Source organism: Lytechinus variegatus, chromosome 2, assembly GCF_018143015.1.
Source record: "Lytechinus variegatus isolate NC3 chromosome 2, Lvar_3.0, whole genome shotgun sequence".
NCBI lineage: Eukaryota > Metazoa > Echinodermata > Echinoidea > Temnopleuroida > Toxopneustidae > Lytechinus > Lytechinus variegatus.
The window spans coordinates 16,408,357-16,426,467 of NC_054741.1; the positions used below are offsets into that span (position 1 = coordinate 16,408,357).

At 34.2% G+C, this 18,111-nt stretch overlaps 1 protein-coding gene across 1 annotated transcript in view; it reads right to left on the minus strand.

Annotated features, from left to right (window-relative positions):
* Positions 1-3,762: 3,762 nt before the first annotated feature.
* LOC121407440 (large neutral amino acids transporter small subunit 1-like) overlaps positions 3,763-18,111 on the minus strand; it is a 53,023-nt gene continuing 38,674 nt past the window's right edge. Inside the window, exons 8-10 of the mRNA XM_041598509.1 lie at positions 14,923-15,072; positions 10,021-10,198; positions 3,763-8,373 (exon numbers count right to left, since the gene is read on the minus strand). Coding sequence (XP_041454443.1) covers positions 8,312-8,373; positions 10,021-10,198; positions 14,923-15,072 — 390 coding nt within the window. The 3' untranslated portion in view covers positions 3,763-8,311. The remainder of the gene's footprint in view (positions 8,374-10,020; positions 10,199-14,922; positions 15,073-18,111) is intronic.

Consider the following 18,111-nt stretch of genomic DNA (forward strand, 5'->3'; position numbering starts at 1 on the left):
ACAACTCTGATAAGTCTGGCATCAACTTTGTTGGTGTAAATGACAGACCATAATGCTTGTACTATGTGTAGCAACGGAAAGGTATAAATTACTTAGATAGGTGTACAAGGGAAAACTGAGTAAAGAACCTCTTGTTTATAATGAAACCTCGAATGGAAGAGTTAGAGTGGACATTGCCCTGCAGCGTCTTAATCATCCTGACTGTCCAGATAAATTTTTAGCAATTTCTTCTAAAAAAATGAAAATAATTGTTTTCAAGAAAATTCTAAGATGGCTGCTAAAACTTCCTCTTTTGATACCCATTGAACATGATTTGGCAGTAGAAAAGTAAAAATTTACAAACTAAGAGACTTCAGGCAATAAAAATGACCTTTTTTCACATTATCCTATGGTACATATATAGGGATCCCTATTTCCGATTACACTACATTATTCCTCACAATTCCCTGCATACACTGAACTGAAACAAAAGGAACAGGCATTGAATGACAGCCAATGTTGTTTAAAGAAAACATTTATTCATCTGCCTACAGGAGATGAGAAAGAAAAATCAAAAAGGAAAAAAATCCATACACTATCTCATATACATTCATGTACATTACATTCAGATAGGGCTTATAGAGTCAACATTCATATTGGTACAATGCACACGGGATCTTCATATATTCATCATATACATATTCCACATTACATTACATTGGTTTAATACATCATTACACTATTCACGGCATCGACACAAAATCTTGATTAAAAAATCACAACAAAGAGATCATGATACAGCTACACATGCAATCTAGACATTAATGTGCAAGTGTGGAGATCTCCTTTAGCATGATTCATGATGATCGGATTTATTCTTATACAAATTTTTACCACTCACAGCAATACTGGGATTGTTTCCCACACAAGTGACAGCTGAAAATACCTATAACACTGAACAAGGTACACCAACACAATAACGCAGTGTCTGTATTACTTTGAGCATTTTGTGTGGTGTAACAATGTAACAAACTCTTGACACCAACTCAGGCTACACCATTAACAATGTAGCACTTGATCCAACAATTTGTGCAGTGATGCCTTCTGCATGGAGATATAAACCCAACTAACACCAGAGCTTTAATCAAAGTCTGGTGTAAGAACAAAGTGCTTTGTTTTACACATTTTACCAGTATCAGTAAAAACCTGATGGCGTGAAGGGGTCTTAAGGCCACCGCACACCTTACGACTGTTCGCGATCCGATTTTGGAACAAATCGCATTTTGCTCATTTTCTGAAGATGTGAATGGAACATATCATTTTATTTGAGGCTGAAATTAATTGAAAGAATAATATAACCATTTTGAAAGTTTGCAAGCCTTTATTTTGGAGTAAAGGCCAAATTAGTTTCAAATCGTAGCCAATCGTACGACTGCTTTTATTTTAAGAAGGGTGATACCATGGTCACAGATTTGATCATAGGTATTCGTATGATTATTTAGAACATTACACAGTAAGATATTCCAAGTCTCAATATTAGCATCAAATTCTACTACATTTTATTCTGAAATTGAGTCGCAGACCAGTCGTAAGGTGTGCGGTTGCCTTTAGGGACAGGAATTACATATTTCATACAATAAAGAACATCTACTTGATGAAATGATTAAACATGAACATTCTGATAAACATTCAATAAAGTATTCCTTTAAACCCTGTTTGAACGTTTGAATGATATAGTGTGGCAATGTTAAAAACAATGATGACTTGTAAATAATACAGAATATATATATATATATATATATATATATATATATATATATATATATATATATATTATTATTATTTTTATTTTTTTTGGGGGGTGTGATTCTTAGAAAGAAATAACATTATAGCAGATGAGAACCAAAACTGCACTTCAAATATCAAGACCACATCCCAATAAACACTTTGTTTGCAAACATTACATACATTCAGACCACAAGTTAATATTATGCAAGCCTATTCAATGCAATTTTATGTTTCGAGCAAATTTGTTATAAATTTCAACAGGGACAATCAAATTATCATCATATTTATAGAAGTGAAATATACACCATTTGAAGGGCACTTTTAAATCAAACCATAGATACGAGGCTAAGTAACTATAGTACATGTCTGTAAAGTTTTAATATTGATATAGTGTATTTCATACCAGCATCTTTATCTGAATATGCAAAGTAATCGAAATAAAGAGAGGATTATGATGCATAAATGGAATATATCATTACTTAATATATACATCACTATACTCCTTGTATGTTTACCAAAGAATATACTAGTAATTATGCTTGCACAGCAACCCCTGTCCAGCTGATTTTTCCCCAATACCACAGATAGTCACACAAGGTTTTGTCATTCCAAAACATACAACTGAATTCCCAAAACAAGAGCATTATCGGCATTCACAATCACACAAATCCTTCAAAATAACTAGAAATAATTTATTTTGATACATGTATATCTACCAGATAGGCGTAAAGGTTAGGAAGACTACGATGTGATACCATGAACTTGGTAGAAAATATATTGTGTCACATACCAGACACAGGTTTATTCTTTTGCAATAACTTTTTGAAATTTGTGCCACTGAAGATACAGATTTAAATTCCATTATTCTCATTAAATAAGATTGGATTTATCTTTATTTTTTTTTATTTCACTGCATAAAATGATGGGGTTACCTTATATTGAATGGTTCCTGCAATCAAAATGAGTCAAAAAATGAAATTAGCTTTATGTAGCATCATTTTTAAGTGATGTTGGGACAAAAAATTTGTTAAAAAAAAATCAATAATTCGCCATGATTATGCATACCCTCAAAAATAGGGTATGCACAATCATGTGACTTCATAAATAATAATGACATCAAAAATTGTACATTTATATTGTGCAATTTCTATTTGTACATACTCAACTCTGCGTTACAATAATAAAAGGTAAAATACAAGAAAGTACGATTCAGTTCCAATTACTGGAAAAGGGAAGCCTACTATCTATACAAATTATATAACGAAAGGTGAGTTATTTATTGATACTCTCTTGTAAAACGTAGATTTTAGCTTTAGTTTTTAAGAAGGTAATAGATAATGTATTTCTTATTGATGCATGTGACGTCAATGCCAGTCAGTCCTCACCTTTGCTGTTATAGATATTGTACATTCAATGATCTCAGCATATCATAATTGAATTGAAAATTGAATTGAATAATATTGCCTGATATTTATCTTTAGGAATGACCACTGAAAGACAATTTTATGGAAATTGTCAGATGCACATTATTCGCAAAGCTTGCCAAGTATGAGAACTGCAAAAAAAAGAAGCTATTTGTTTCCATTTTGCTCAATTTAAAGAATTTCTGAAAACCTTAATTCTGGAATATTGACAAAGAGAGGATTTCATTTTTTAGTTGCAGGAACCATTTGATATATAAAGTCATGTGCAAGGGGAAAAGAAAACTCTTCTTTATTGCTGACAATACAGAATAACTTATAACAGTGTTTGTACCTACCCACACACGCCTCTCACCAGCAAACACACACACCATAACACCCCCACACATTCTCAAACACCTACAATGTTCTTATAACTCAACGTTTCACACTATGACGATTGTCTGGACAATAGAAAATCTCAGATCATATATGCTTCTTTCATGCAGAAATCGCATCTTCTGCACAAATTACAAAATAATCACAAATTTAAACCAAAGAAATAACAATTGCCAACTGACACAAATTATTGTGAATTAGTTAAGACCCTGTATGCAGAAAGTTTTTATTCCTCTTCTCATAACCTGGCAAATTATTTGACAAACAAACATCTCCAGAAATCATATCTCTACAAGCTAACTACAAAACACAGAGTTAATACATGTCTCCACGAGCTTAACCCCAAATCAGGCCTTTTTTTATTGGGGAAAAAAGATTTGTTTCTCATGCCTCTATATGATTTACTCTTTAAATTCCCCAATTCGAATCACAACTCATAATAGGAGAATTCAAATGTACACAGTTTTACTTAAACAGGCAGACAGAATTTCATGATCACTGCCACAAAGGCTTTCTGTTTTTTTTCTTCGCCAGCATCGTAAAATCAAATCAAACAATTTTCACAGCAAATTTACAATGCGTTTCATAAGACAGGTTTTTCATTTACAGCAATTATTAGTAAGATTCTAACTACCGGTACACCTACTAGCCTATTCTACAAGGCGGTATTATCCCACGACAGCCCGCTGTACAAATTTACAAAGCTTAAGATTAACTTATCTAATATCTTTTCTATTTAACTAAGTGACAACCTAACACATAAATAGACTTGTTATTTCAGATGTGCATGTAAATAGTAACATAAATACATCTAAAAAAGAAAATCTAACAATCTAAAATTTATTCTTCTCTAAATGTACACAAATTTCTCTTTTTATCAATATACAGCAAGAATTTTTTTTCCATCAAATAAAATTTTGTGCATTCTTAATCTATTATCATTCTTCCTTCCTACCCTAAGAAAAATAGAATGAAATCTTTGATTTAACTGTAACTCATTCCAAGTAACTTGGTAAACAGAAAGAATAAACACAACAACAATGCAGTAGCATTAAACAAGCTATTTCATGTGGTTCATAAATAGATGAATGGCAAGTGAAAAAGAAACATACACCAATGATTTCACCAAACGAAGGCCTTATCTTATGTATGCTCTGAAATCTGTTATATAAATAGCTGTTATTAATGGCATACACAGAACAGAAGAGACATGAATAAAACTCAACTTACTGGTCAATGAACAAGAAATAATTAAAGTGATTATTCTAATGACTTCCTTTATCAAACTTGTGTTTTTTTTATGAGTTAAGACTTGATGAAAGGTAATGCAATGTTCATTTTGTAAAGCACACTAAAAAGCCTTTTTCACTTGTGCAGTTTTTCCCCCAAGTCAGAGCTAAACTAGACACAAGACCGTATACATCTAATTTTTATTCAACAACATATCAACAAAATAACAGGTTATTACTGTAAAGTGAAAGTGAGTTATTCAATAAAAGTCAGAAGAGGGAGAGTTTGTGACAAATGATATCAATCTTAGCTCACAGTCACAAATACAAAAAAAAGACATCAGAATAGAAAAGTGTATCCACCTCTCTGGCATGAAGTTTGAGTGAAGCAAATTTAACATACCAAATCTCGTAAAATTACATTAAGAATGAAATAAGAGGTTAAGAATGTCTTCATCTAAATCGCAGAAGAGCTCAACAAAAATGAAAGCATTAAAGCAACTGCTCAAAAACTCAATGTAACAACAAAGCATAAATGAAAAAAAAGAATAAATAAAGGGGAGATAGTTGTGAATAAATACCCAAGCACCAAAGTATTGTACACAGAATCTACTAAAATTCCATTTCAGAACAACGATAAGAAAAATAAGACTTTCTAAGGAATAATAATTTCCCCATAGTGCTTTAACTAGGTTAATCTTCTATACAAGGTGTTATGTCAGCTATAGAGAGAACTAAATTTACTAAAATTAAAGCAAAAGATACAGACACGATTCTAATAAACTTGACCAAAACGGCATGAGAACATAGTGAAATTTTAGACAAAACAAAAGGCTTTACATAATAACATGTGTGACCGTACAATATTTTGCTTGAAGTAAAAGGAAGATGCTCTATTCAGTAAGGCATAGCTGAGCCGAATAGTGTCTCTTTCTTTCACCAAATGCAAAATGCCATACTATTGCACAAATAAGAATATTCACTATTTGTGTTGTATAATCCCTCGGAAGTAAGCAAAAATACAAGCAATTGATTATTTCTTACATTAATCTATGAAAATGAGGAAAGAATTATTGAAAGCAAAATCCCTAACGCGCGCATTATATCTGCAGCAGCAATGTACAGTTAGCTAGCACTCCCCACACGTATTACAACTGCATTACTATAAAATGCAATGAACTGAAATCGTATTGTGACATCCCCTCCTAAATTTTATGCAACAGTACATTATGAACGGTACAAACATTTCACATTCAGCCTCCCATTTGCTTGCGTACAACAAGCAAAGTAAGCACTTAACTTCAAGAGTAACAGGCAGATCTTCTATTTAAAAAAAAAAACTTTTCATGTCACTTCTTAAAATTCATCCTATTTCCTCTAAAGCATCAGATACATTCTGATGAGCTATTCCTGGGTTTTCTAAGCCTAGGAGTGTTTCACAAAGATTAAGGTGCAACTTAAAAGTTGCACTTAAGTTTCAGTTGAATGTGGTATATTATGCATCACCGCATTGGTTAGACCATGAGCACGTGCATCCATCAATCAGATTCGAAGTGCGCATTGACGTGTAAACATGACTCTAAGTCACACTGAACCCTTTGTGAAACCTTCCCTATAAATAAGTCTCAATAACTACCATTTAGAATGAAAATAGAGGGCGCCCTTCTATCAAGACCACGTTGGATGACATGTCCACAGGAACAATCATATATTGCACATGTCTCAAGGTTAACAATACTACAGGGTGGATTGTTTTATTAACGAATGAAGTGTCAGCCAAACAATGCTTCAACCCAAAAAGTCAAAACAAAAAAATAGATCTTTCAACAGAGTATTCTTAAGCAAATGTCATAAATGCTTGTGATGTTTTATAAAATGCTTAATATTACATTGATGGAAAGTCTAATTTTATTATGATTTAAGCGTTAATCATTCTCATTTTACCTTCCAACAACTGACGGTCAAAGAATATAAATTTCTGGTAAAGACATTTACACCTTCGCTATGCTCAAAACTTGAGGGGCTCAATTAAGGTAATTCATAGATGTTCCTCTTGTTTTTTTTTTAAGTCAGCAGTTTGCTTTGTGCACTTGCTTTGACCATTCCAACATCTGAACAAACGAATTCAAGATTTGAATTCCATTCAAAAAAATTGAAATAGAAATATCTGCATGGAATGAAGAGGTAAATATTAAAATAGTGCTGAATTCAAGAACTTAAAACCAATCTAGAAGAATTCATTTCATTTGTGTGATGGATGAAATGAGACGACAGATATTGGTTGTTGGGTAACAGCACTTAGCTCTGCTGCAGAACCAGCCGCTGAAGCTAAAGATTTAGTATTAATAATAATTGAGCTGTGTACACTCTGGAAAAATTGCTATATAAGCCCAGCTTTCTTCATTATCAATTTCTAGAAACTTGACACTTTCTGAACATAATTTCAATCAAGCCATCATGAAGATCCAATAGCAAAGGTCTATGGATGTAAAGATCATAGTGCAAGTGTGTATAAAATAATGGATAATACATATTTAGTACAAATTTTCATATTATTGGAAATTGAACAAAACTAACTAATCAATTTTTATTTTCATTATATTTGTGTAGAACAGGAGGGGGAAGGGGCAATAAATATACATTATGTTCTGGGCAAGTATATTGGAAGGGGGTGCAACGATTGTACACCCCAGAATATCTGTTTAAAATATTCACGAGAAACAAAGTTGCATTTATCAGTCATGACTTTAGGAAGGAAACATCACGAGTTGTGAAAGATCCATCTTCAAACACGTTTCTGCCACAATCATGATTGTCATTAATGAATGCAATAAAATTCTCAATCATGTTTATGATCGCTTCCTTCAGAACATGCACACTATTATAAGGACATGAATACATGGGAATAAACTTTAAAGTATGCCATTATAAAGTTTGAATTCTCTGGGATTCACAACTGCCACCAAAAAATTACATGAACACTCTTTATAATGATAATAATAATGATAGTATCCTACTTTTCATATAATGCTTATCACATATAAGCACTTCAAAGATATTTTACTACCTCAAAAAAATTCCTTCACAGAAATAGATGGCGTTCTCATCCCTGTAAATATAAATATATGAATGGGCCCTGTATCACAAAACATAATCAATTGTACACTTGAGCACAACTGTATGTTTATGGCAATTCATGTACAGAGAGTTACAATCAATTGTAAATATCGATCACATCATTTCATGTTACATCCCCTGATGTTATGTGAAACACGGCCCGGACCTGTTAATTCTGATCCTGAATTATGGTTTCTTTGTTTTTGTGGCTAGGAATCTAGCATTCTTTTTTTTTCTCTCTCTCTCAATTTTTTTTCTCTTTTTTAAAGGCAAGTATTTGTACCGGAAGAGAAGGCAATTTCCAGTAGAGTGAACATCTTCCTGGTATCGATCCACTTCAAAGATACAAATTTAGCCCAGAAAGGGGTTTCATTTTCATGATTCGACGGATGATTGCGCTTATTCTTCCTTTTCCTCTGCAACACAGTGTAGAAGCTTCTGCATCCAGATTGTGAAGCTTTCTGGAAAGAGAAAATTAATGAAAAAATAAATAAAACTGATTATAGCTATGTGTTAACATTCTTAGATTTAACACAAGCTCATTCTGATATCTGAAACTGGTATAACTATAAGAGTTGTAGTTTAGCAGCACTCATCCAGAAGCACAGCAGCTATTTATAATTAACCCCCCATTCCACAGAGAACAAGACCGCTGAAAGACCATGAATTTTGGTTGATCTTTCAGAGGTCTCTCAATGAACCTACAATGGTCTTTGAGGTCTTACACGAGTCCTGACCAATCTTTCAGTGGTCTTCGTGGTCTTCATGGGCTCCAAAACTTTTTGAACGGTTCAAATCAGTCTTACAACGGTCTTACAGGAAAATGGTCTTTCAGTGGTCTTTCAGCAGTATTTTGATGAACTTTCAAAGGTCTTAATAGTCTTTCAATGATCTTTTGGCAGTCTCTCAAGATTTTTGTGGAGATCACTGTAAGACTCATGAGAGATCATTGAAAGATCATTGAAAGACCACTGAAAGACCATTGAAAGACCAGGCAAAGTCCATGGAAAGAATTCTGAAAGATCACTTGTTGAAAAAGATCTCTGAAAGACAATTGAAAGATCTGTATAGGACTAGTCTAAGACCAAAATATCCATCAGTCTCTCAGAGTTCTTTGAGGGGTCTTTCTGAGCCATTCAACAGAGATGACAAATTTCAGTGATTCGTTCCGTTCTGTGGAATGGGGACCTTAGCAACATGATGAAAAAATACTAGAAAATAATCTTGCTCCAACTTCAGGTACTTGTAAAGACCATTTCAATATCCTGGATACATTTTATAAGAAGCGATTCTTCAATGCTATCTGATCATGTTATGAAATGTATCATTTCACTTAATGTTTGTTGATTTGGGGGTTTATGGGGAAATCAAGCTCTCTACCGTGTGAGTAAAAAAAACTTGACACCTCACAAATCCCCAATTTAATATAAAGATATGTCATGAACACATCAACATTATATATGGCTAGAAAGAGTATCTTCTCCCAAATAATTTGATACCATATTTATGTGATATGTCTTCAAGCTTGGATAATCAGTAGGTATTCTTTGCAGTAATGTAAATTTAAAGTAAGGCATGGCTGCAATGAATGAATCCCAGATGCCAATGATGTCATAATCCTATATTAGTTAGTAAACATATTTGAAAATCTCTTTGCAATGAAATTAAGTTAAGAATCAATACTAAAAGTGTTCATTGAACAATTATAATGTAAATTACCAAAAAGGTGTTTTGACATGGATTTTAGTGCAAATTCTTGTAGGATTATGATATCATTGACATCTGGATTCATTCTTTGCAGTCATGCCTTACTTTGGTGCAAATCAAAATTTACATCATTGCAAAGAATGCCTCCTGATCATCCAGGCGTTAACACGTATTACATAAATATGGTATCAAATTATTTTGGAGAAGATACTCTTTCAGGCCATATATATTAATTATGTGAATTCCATAACTTTATTTTCAATCCACTATAAATGGAGTCATTTCTTTCTTGTATTCTGCATGTTCAATTTTCAGTGTATTTATTCAATTCGTATCATTTAACCCCTGCACATAGCAGCAGATCAGATAGAAGTAGAAAAATGGAATGAAAATATACTTACGGACAGCACTAAGGATCCAAGTTGGTTTATTCGTCCACCAGACACCAAAGAAATAGACAGGTACCCCAGAAAGCAAGATGGCTGCTCCGATGAGGGTATCGACGGGTGCAGCGTACACTCCCATGATGGTAAGAAAGATGCATGCAGCTAAGAAGATGATAGGCAAAATAATGTTCACCTGGGTGGAAAGAACAGAAACATGGAACATTTTATCTGTGTCCCAAATTTGTATAATTCAGAAAATAATGTATCATTCAGGCAGCATTTGCTATTTATTTCAAAGCATGTGCTGTTAGTTATATCCTCCACAATCAAATTTGCAATGCCTGGTTATTTTTCTATCAACCAGGTATGGCTACAGGATTTTACAAAGGGGAGGGTTGTATGTTGTGCATAGGGGGCACAAAGCAGAATGAGCGGAGGGGGGGTGTTCGTTTTTCATGTCAAGAATTATTTGTGTGTGTGTCATATTCATCACTGCAGAGCTGCCAACCTTTTAAAGTAAAAAGTAGCAATCCAGCAGCTCAAAGTCATTATTTCATACGTGCCATGGGGTAATATAAATTTCTTAGAAAAGGTGATGTAAACTCCCCCAAAAAAGTTTAGAAATCTGATTTTGAACGATAATCCCTCCTATGCTTTAGTGAATATTAATGTGTGATTGATACCAATGAATAGATCATTTAATTCACTTTAAAATGATACCATACATGATATGATTATGGTTCACATGGAGGTGCAGTGCCTTGAAAAGTGGGGCAAAATTCAAAAGTTGCAAAATGACACAATATTGAAAGTCACTGTTTTTTTTCCCTTGGTGATGAGTGAGTTTCTCAGCGGGTTTCTTTTGTTTTTACATCAACATTATAATAAAACACACTTCTGCACATGCAAACACATAACAAACAAACATGCATGGGTATTTCAAACCACAACTCAAACCATGTTATCTCACAGAACCATCACTCCATAAACCACAACAAAACATCAAAAGTGAAATAACAGGGGGTTGATTTGAATGGATTTTCATCTCTATTGACACAGACAAAAGAATCGTGTTCTTTATAGTCCATTCAAGACTATTTTTGCTTGTTTTGCAGCTTTTCAATTCAGACCTCATTCAGCAACTTGGAATCCTGCTCTTTTCGTGTTGGCATGATCATAACAAGCATGGTATCATTTTAAAGAGAATTAAATGATCTTTTGAATGATTTCAAATATGCATTGTGTATCATTGGGAATTGGGAGAAATTAATGGCCAAAGTCAGATTTCCAAACTTCTTTTGAGGGACTTATATATATGTACATAGAACAGATGCACAACGTTCATAAATGCCAACCCGATGGTGGTCAGTTATATTCATCCAGGGTGCTTCATGTACATTACTTGAATTTTAAAGAACTAACTTGCCTAGTCAGGCAAGGAAATTTTACAACTGTACAATGTATTACTATGTGTATATTGAATGTGTTCATAAATTCTACCTCAAAAAGCATTATAATCAGGTCAAAATCCTACTAGCATAATCTGGCATGAAAAATCATGACTTTTTTTGTTGAAAATTATGATTTTTTTCTTAATAGTTGGCAGCTCTCTAACTGGAAAGAGGAAAAAATACAGAAATACTTTATGCCAGCGAAATGTCAAATATTATTACAAAAAAAATATATGCAATGCATGCATCTTTGAGGCAATATGAATGAAAACAAAGCACACTAAGAAAACACAAAGATATTTTACATTACAGACTGATGATCATAGATGATGCAATCCCATGCATTGGACAAGTGATCACTTGAATCATACACACATTAGTGATTACATCATATTAACATATTCTTAGAAATTAGAATATAAAAACACAAGAACACGCACTTGCATTATCTAGAGTGTCGACAAGCAGATTTCAAGCCTCCTAAGAACATCCCCAGTCTGTATCATTAATGACTTGTTGGAATTATGGTAACTTTTCCATAATGGCAAATACCATGGTAACAGGGCATAGTAGCCAATCAGAATCAAGGTTTTCATGGCACTTACAATAATTACAGTTACCATAATTGCAGATCGCAAACAGAGCCATTAAAAATGTATTTTTTCATTTCAGACAAAGGGAACTTAAAAAAGAAAGCAATGAGAACAGAGCTTGGAAGTGTGAACATGCTTTTCTTTGTGTGAATACATACTATGTAGTAGCATGTGACCTTGTCCGGTCTAATACTACACATAGTAGTATATATATGCCTAGAGTACAGATCTATCTTTGGGCATGTTGCCAAACGCTAATTGAATTTGGCAGCATTCCAATATGTCTGCAATATCCAACAGGGTAGGTATATAATGATGTCGGATGAATAACATCCATGTTGTGTTATGCAGTTGTACTGGTTATGGCGTCAATATTCTATTTTCACACTCTTTTCAAAGAATGTGGATGGAATTTCCTGCTTTCATACAGAAAGAATTTGTGTCAGTTATGTCTGAAATAACAAGAAAAATATCTCCACCTCCCCCCCGGTAGAAATGGCAACTGAACCCCCCCCCCAACCCTCCCCCTTGATATAAAACCATTTCTCTCAAAAAATTGGTAAAAATAATTATCTATAGAAATCTGATATGCAATCACTAAATTTGAAAGATTGGTGTTCATAAGGGCCCTTATTAAAAGAAAATAAAACATTACTTTGAGATTAAAGAGAGCATTAAGTAACATGAGATGTAAATTCAAATTTTCACAGAGAACCTTCAGTTGAAGAAATATTTAATGGTCACTTCAATTTGCAAGGTTGGAATATGAGATGACAATACATTATAAACCGATTATAAAAAGTTTGGAAATCTAAGTTTGACTAATAACTTCTCCAAACTCCAAATTTTACACAATGCATATTTGATATCAATCAAAAGACCATTTATTTCTCTTTAAAATGATACCATGCTTGTTTGATCATGCCATCACGAAAAGAGCAGGATTCAAAAGTGTTGGATGAGGTCTGAATCGAAAAGCTGCAAAACGAGCTGAAATAGTCATGAAGGGTCAATACAGAACATGATTCTTGTCTGTGTCAATAAAGATGATAATCCATTCAATCAAGACACTGCTTCTTCATTTTTATTTTTTTTGTGGTTTAGGTAGTGATGGTTCTGTTAGATATCATGGTTTGAGTCGTGGTTTGAAATACCCATGCATGTTTGTTTGTTATGTGTTTGCATGTGCAGCAGTGTGTTTGATTATAATGTTGATGTTAAGGTGCATGAAAACAAAAGAAACCGCTGAGAAACTCACTCATCACCACGGAAAAAAGAGAACACTGACTTTCAATTTATTGTCATTTTGCAACTTTTGAATTTTGCCTCACATTTCAAGGCACTGCACCTCCATGTAAACCAAAATCATATCATGTAAGGTAGTATTTTAAAGAGAATTAAATGATCTATTCATTGGTATCAATCACACATTAATATTCACTAAAACCGAGGAGGGGTTATCCATCAAAGTCAGATTTTATACTTTTTTTTGAGGAGTCTATTTCATATTATTGAACCTTCAGCCAACCTTTAAAGAGGCTTTTGGATCTAAAAAAAAAGATATAATGTATTCTTCTCATGCTTGATAGAATGTGGGCAATTAACACTCTGGGAGTTATTGATTATTATTCCCATTTTTTATTGTGTGTGTAGTGAGAAATCATCTTACATCCCTTTTTTTGTCATTTTTCAGAAAAAATGAGTACTGTTTATTTTTTAAGACTTAAATTTGCTGGCAATCTGTTGGTAGGAATTTAACTTTCATGAAGAAAGCTTCATTTCCATATTTTTACTTGTGCATAAATGCAGGTAGTGAAATACTGTGCTCATATCAAAAACAAAACTTGACCCAATTTTCGGTTCTCCCCAAGCCATCCCGAGCGATACCAAGTTAGTTAACATCCTTTCTTTAACTGTTTTTGAGGAAGTATGTGAAAAATCAAGGGTTGTCGTCCATAATTTATGTGAGCTCTGAATTCATCAAGCTCAGTGTCCCAGAAAGTGTTGATGAACCATGCAATATTTGTTCTATTATTTCACTACAAGATGACTTGGGGGTGTGCCAATATGCAATGTACAGAGCAGCCATGTGTATCTTCTGTTATTTCAGATCTAAAGACACACAAGTCCTAGGATAACAATCAATGCATTCCTAATCGCAATTTCTTAAACAATCCCTAATTATCCAAATTATCTTGCTTCCAGATGTAACAATGTACGACCCTTGATTATTTGGCGCCTTAAAAGATAATTACATCCATATTGTCTAAAATTTCTGGTGGGTGTTTCATAAAGCTGTTTGTAAGTTACAAACAGCTTTACGCACGACTGGTGACCCTTTCTTGTGCTAAATGGTTTATCCCTATGTAGTTGACTTAGCACCTAAGAACATGCTCCAGTCGTGCCTAAAGTCATGCAATAACTTTATAAACACCTTCAAAAAACATCCACCAGTTATTAGCTATTATATACTAGGAAGAAATGCACTGAACCTCTCATGAGACGCACAATTATTGACTTCTGACAAAGTTAATTCATAGGTTTAAATAATTCAATAAAAGATCGACAATTATAATTTTTTTAGCAGTTACCTATTTGAGAATTGTAGTTTTGTACTATCATGATTATATTATAGTTGTGTATATTTCTTCAATATTCCCTTTACTCCAATATAACCTGAAACCATCATCGTATCAGCAGCCGATAACGATCAAAACTTTTTAGCTGATATTTTTGCCGATGCCCATTTTAGGTCCATGTAATGGCGCTTGTAGAGGATCATCCAATGCGATCAAAACTTTGACTAACAATATAATTTGGCATATTACATAACCTCTAGGTGCCATGGTAGGCAGACCTGATGTCACACTCACCTTGACCGGCCTGGCCATGTCCGGTGCTTTGTATCTGAGGTATATCTGACCGGCGATGGACGTCCCGGTGGCCAACCACGTGACGAAGCTGAAGTAGTTGATCAGCTGACCGATGTTTTGGGCAAACAGGTAGAGCAGGGACAAGATACACTGCAGTATGAAGGAAGAGAGAGAAAGATGGGGGAGGTGGGGATAGATGGGGAACAGGCAAGGCAGGGGGAAGGCACAGGGAGAAAGACAGAGAGGGGTTGAGAAAGAGAGGGACGTAGAGAAGGATAGAAAGAGTGAGAGGAAAGCAGTATTAGAAACGGAGAGGAGAGACAGACAAAGAAAAAGACGAAGGAGTAGATGAGAAAGAATGAAAGAGGGAGAGAGGGAATGAAAGAGAGGCAGAAAGACAAGGAGAAAAGGATGGAAAGAGGGGTAAAAAAGAGCGAGAAAGAGAGGAAAGGAGTGTTAGAAGAAACAGAAAAGGAGTAAGAGAGTGAGAGAGTGAGAGACGGAGTGAGAGAGAATGGGAGATAGAAAGAGACCAAAGAATAAAAAATATTGTAATAAATCCATTACATAATATGCATTTATATTTCGCATGAATAATTTGCAAGTGGGTGATACCAACACCTTAATGGCCATTAAAAAGGAAATCACCACGATTCATTACCTACCGGTATATCTTATGTCTGACCAGATAATGATGATCAATATGTATTGCCCTGCTTTGCAGATGAGTGGGTACGCTATTTACAAGTTCACATCAATGGTCTCTTTATTTCTGTGTCTAAACTCTAAAGACAATGGAAATTCTCCTTTTGTAGGAATGTGGCAATTTGAAGACATAAGCATGGTAAGAATGCAAAATGGCAATACTGCCCAAGATCGCAAGTCCATACACGAGACAAAATATTACTCATCTCTTTTTAATAGGGATGTTGCTTAAACTTTTTTTTACACATACACAATCACAAAGATAGAGACAAAGGGTCATTATGGGTAAAGATTGATTGTTTTCTTCCACAAAAGGGACCGTTTCTATCAAATATTAGAACTGACTTGAACTGAATGGAATTGAAAATGAGGACAGTTGCCAAGTATGAAAAACTTTCAACATAAATACATGTACCTGCATAAAATAGCTTCTGTCTGGTGAACAGTAATGTCTATTAACTATAGTCAGCTATTAATAGCTTTACCAGCACATTCTCCCTTCCGGATATAACAGTCCTTATCTGACTATGTTACAATATAGCTATCACCTGACCTTATCAAACTATATTTATCATAGATTCAATAAGTATTACTTGGAAGTACAATACTTTTGGGGGATAGAGCAAAGAAAAAAAAGGAATTTACAGCAGCAGTAGTGGTGAGAAAAATGGTAGATGTAAACCTATTTGTACAAGTAGAAAAATCTAAATTCAATTCATTCTTCTTCTTCTGGAAACAGTACAGTCCACCGTCTGGTGTATTTCATTGTCCAAAATAGAAATACTGTTTCTCACTGTTAACCAGTTCCATTGTTCTTTTTCATCCACACCTTGCGCCTGGTTATTTTATTGCTATTTCCTGAACATTGGCTTTTAAGTTGACTGTGAATGTAGACAGTTGGTGTGGTTTTTATTTCTGATAGTTTGTGCATAGAGCAGGTGTTCAGCATGACTAACCCCTTCACAATCAGATTAACGTTTGTACACTTTTGTCTCATCAAAATTGCTGTATTTACACTTCCAAGCAGAAAAAATAAGTCTCCAATAAAAGTGAAGCTTCCAGAGTTCTTTTTTTTGTAAAAAGGTGCAGTTTGAATTAATGAAATGCAAATATTTAGCTCTTTCTGGATGATTTATTTTTCTATTTTTAATGAAATGATGTTATTTTCTTGCCTCTGCCAAAGTATCAGAGAGAACAAAGTTCAAAGATAACCAGGGGACCGTTGAGATTATGGTATCTTTGAACAGCTAATTAAAATAAAGTTTTCCTCAGAAATTTCATATCAGAGTTACTATGATTATAATTTTTTGGCGGGGTAAAAAAGGTTAAAAAGAATCCAGTTCCTTTCACAAAATTTTATAAGATAACTTTGCAATTAATGACTAATTTGCATGGTAACACCGCTCAAAAAAACAATCAATACTTCCTGGCAGCAATAAAAAAACTTTCATGCAACATGGTCAATACTTTTTTTTAATACTCCCTAAAGCCCCTGGCCCCCTACTCTATGGCATATTTTTGTTATCAGTTAAAGGACATTAAGGCTGGATCTATGGAAGCTTAAAAGTGCCACCGAGATGTTGAGATAATTATCTCGGGAAGTCGACATCTTGATAGCAAAAGATAAGATGACGAGATCCTGGATCTCATCATGTCGACATCTTTTAGAAGAGATGATGAGATGACAAGATCCCGGATCTCATCATGTCAACATCTTTTAGAAGAGATGTTGAGATGACAAGATCCCGGATCTCATCATGTTGACATCTTTTAGAAGAGATGATGAGATGACAAGATCCTGGATCTCATCATGTCAACATCTTAAGAAGAGATGATGAGATGACAAGATCCCGGATCTCATCATGTTGACATCTTGTAGAAGAGATGATGAGATGACAAGATCCTGGATCTCATCATGTTGACATCTTGTAGAAGAGATGATGAGATGACAAGATCCTGGATCTCATCATGTCAACATCTTAAGAAGAGATGTTGAGATGACAAGATCATCTCATCATCTCATCATCTTTTCTACAAGATGTCAACATGATGAGATCCGGGATCTTGTCATCTCAACATCTCTTCTAAAAGATGTTGACATGATGAGATCCGGGATCTTGTCATCTCATCATCTGTTCTAAAAGATGTTGACATGATGAGATCCAGGATCTTGTCATCTCATCATCTGTTCTAAAAGATGTCGACATGATGAGATCCAGGATCTCGTCATCTCAACATCTGTTCTAAAAGATGTTGACATGATGAGATCCAGGATCTCGTCATCTCATCATCTCTTCTAAAAGATGTCAACATGATGAGATCCAGGATCTCGTCATCTTATATTTTGCTATCAAGATGTCGACTTCCCGAGATAATTATCTCAACATCTCGGTGGCACTTTTAAGCTTCAATATGGATCTCCTATGAAATGTCGAGATCTGTCATTGTAATAATACAGTCATTCATTTTAAAAAATGTAAATTC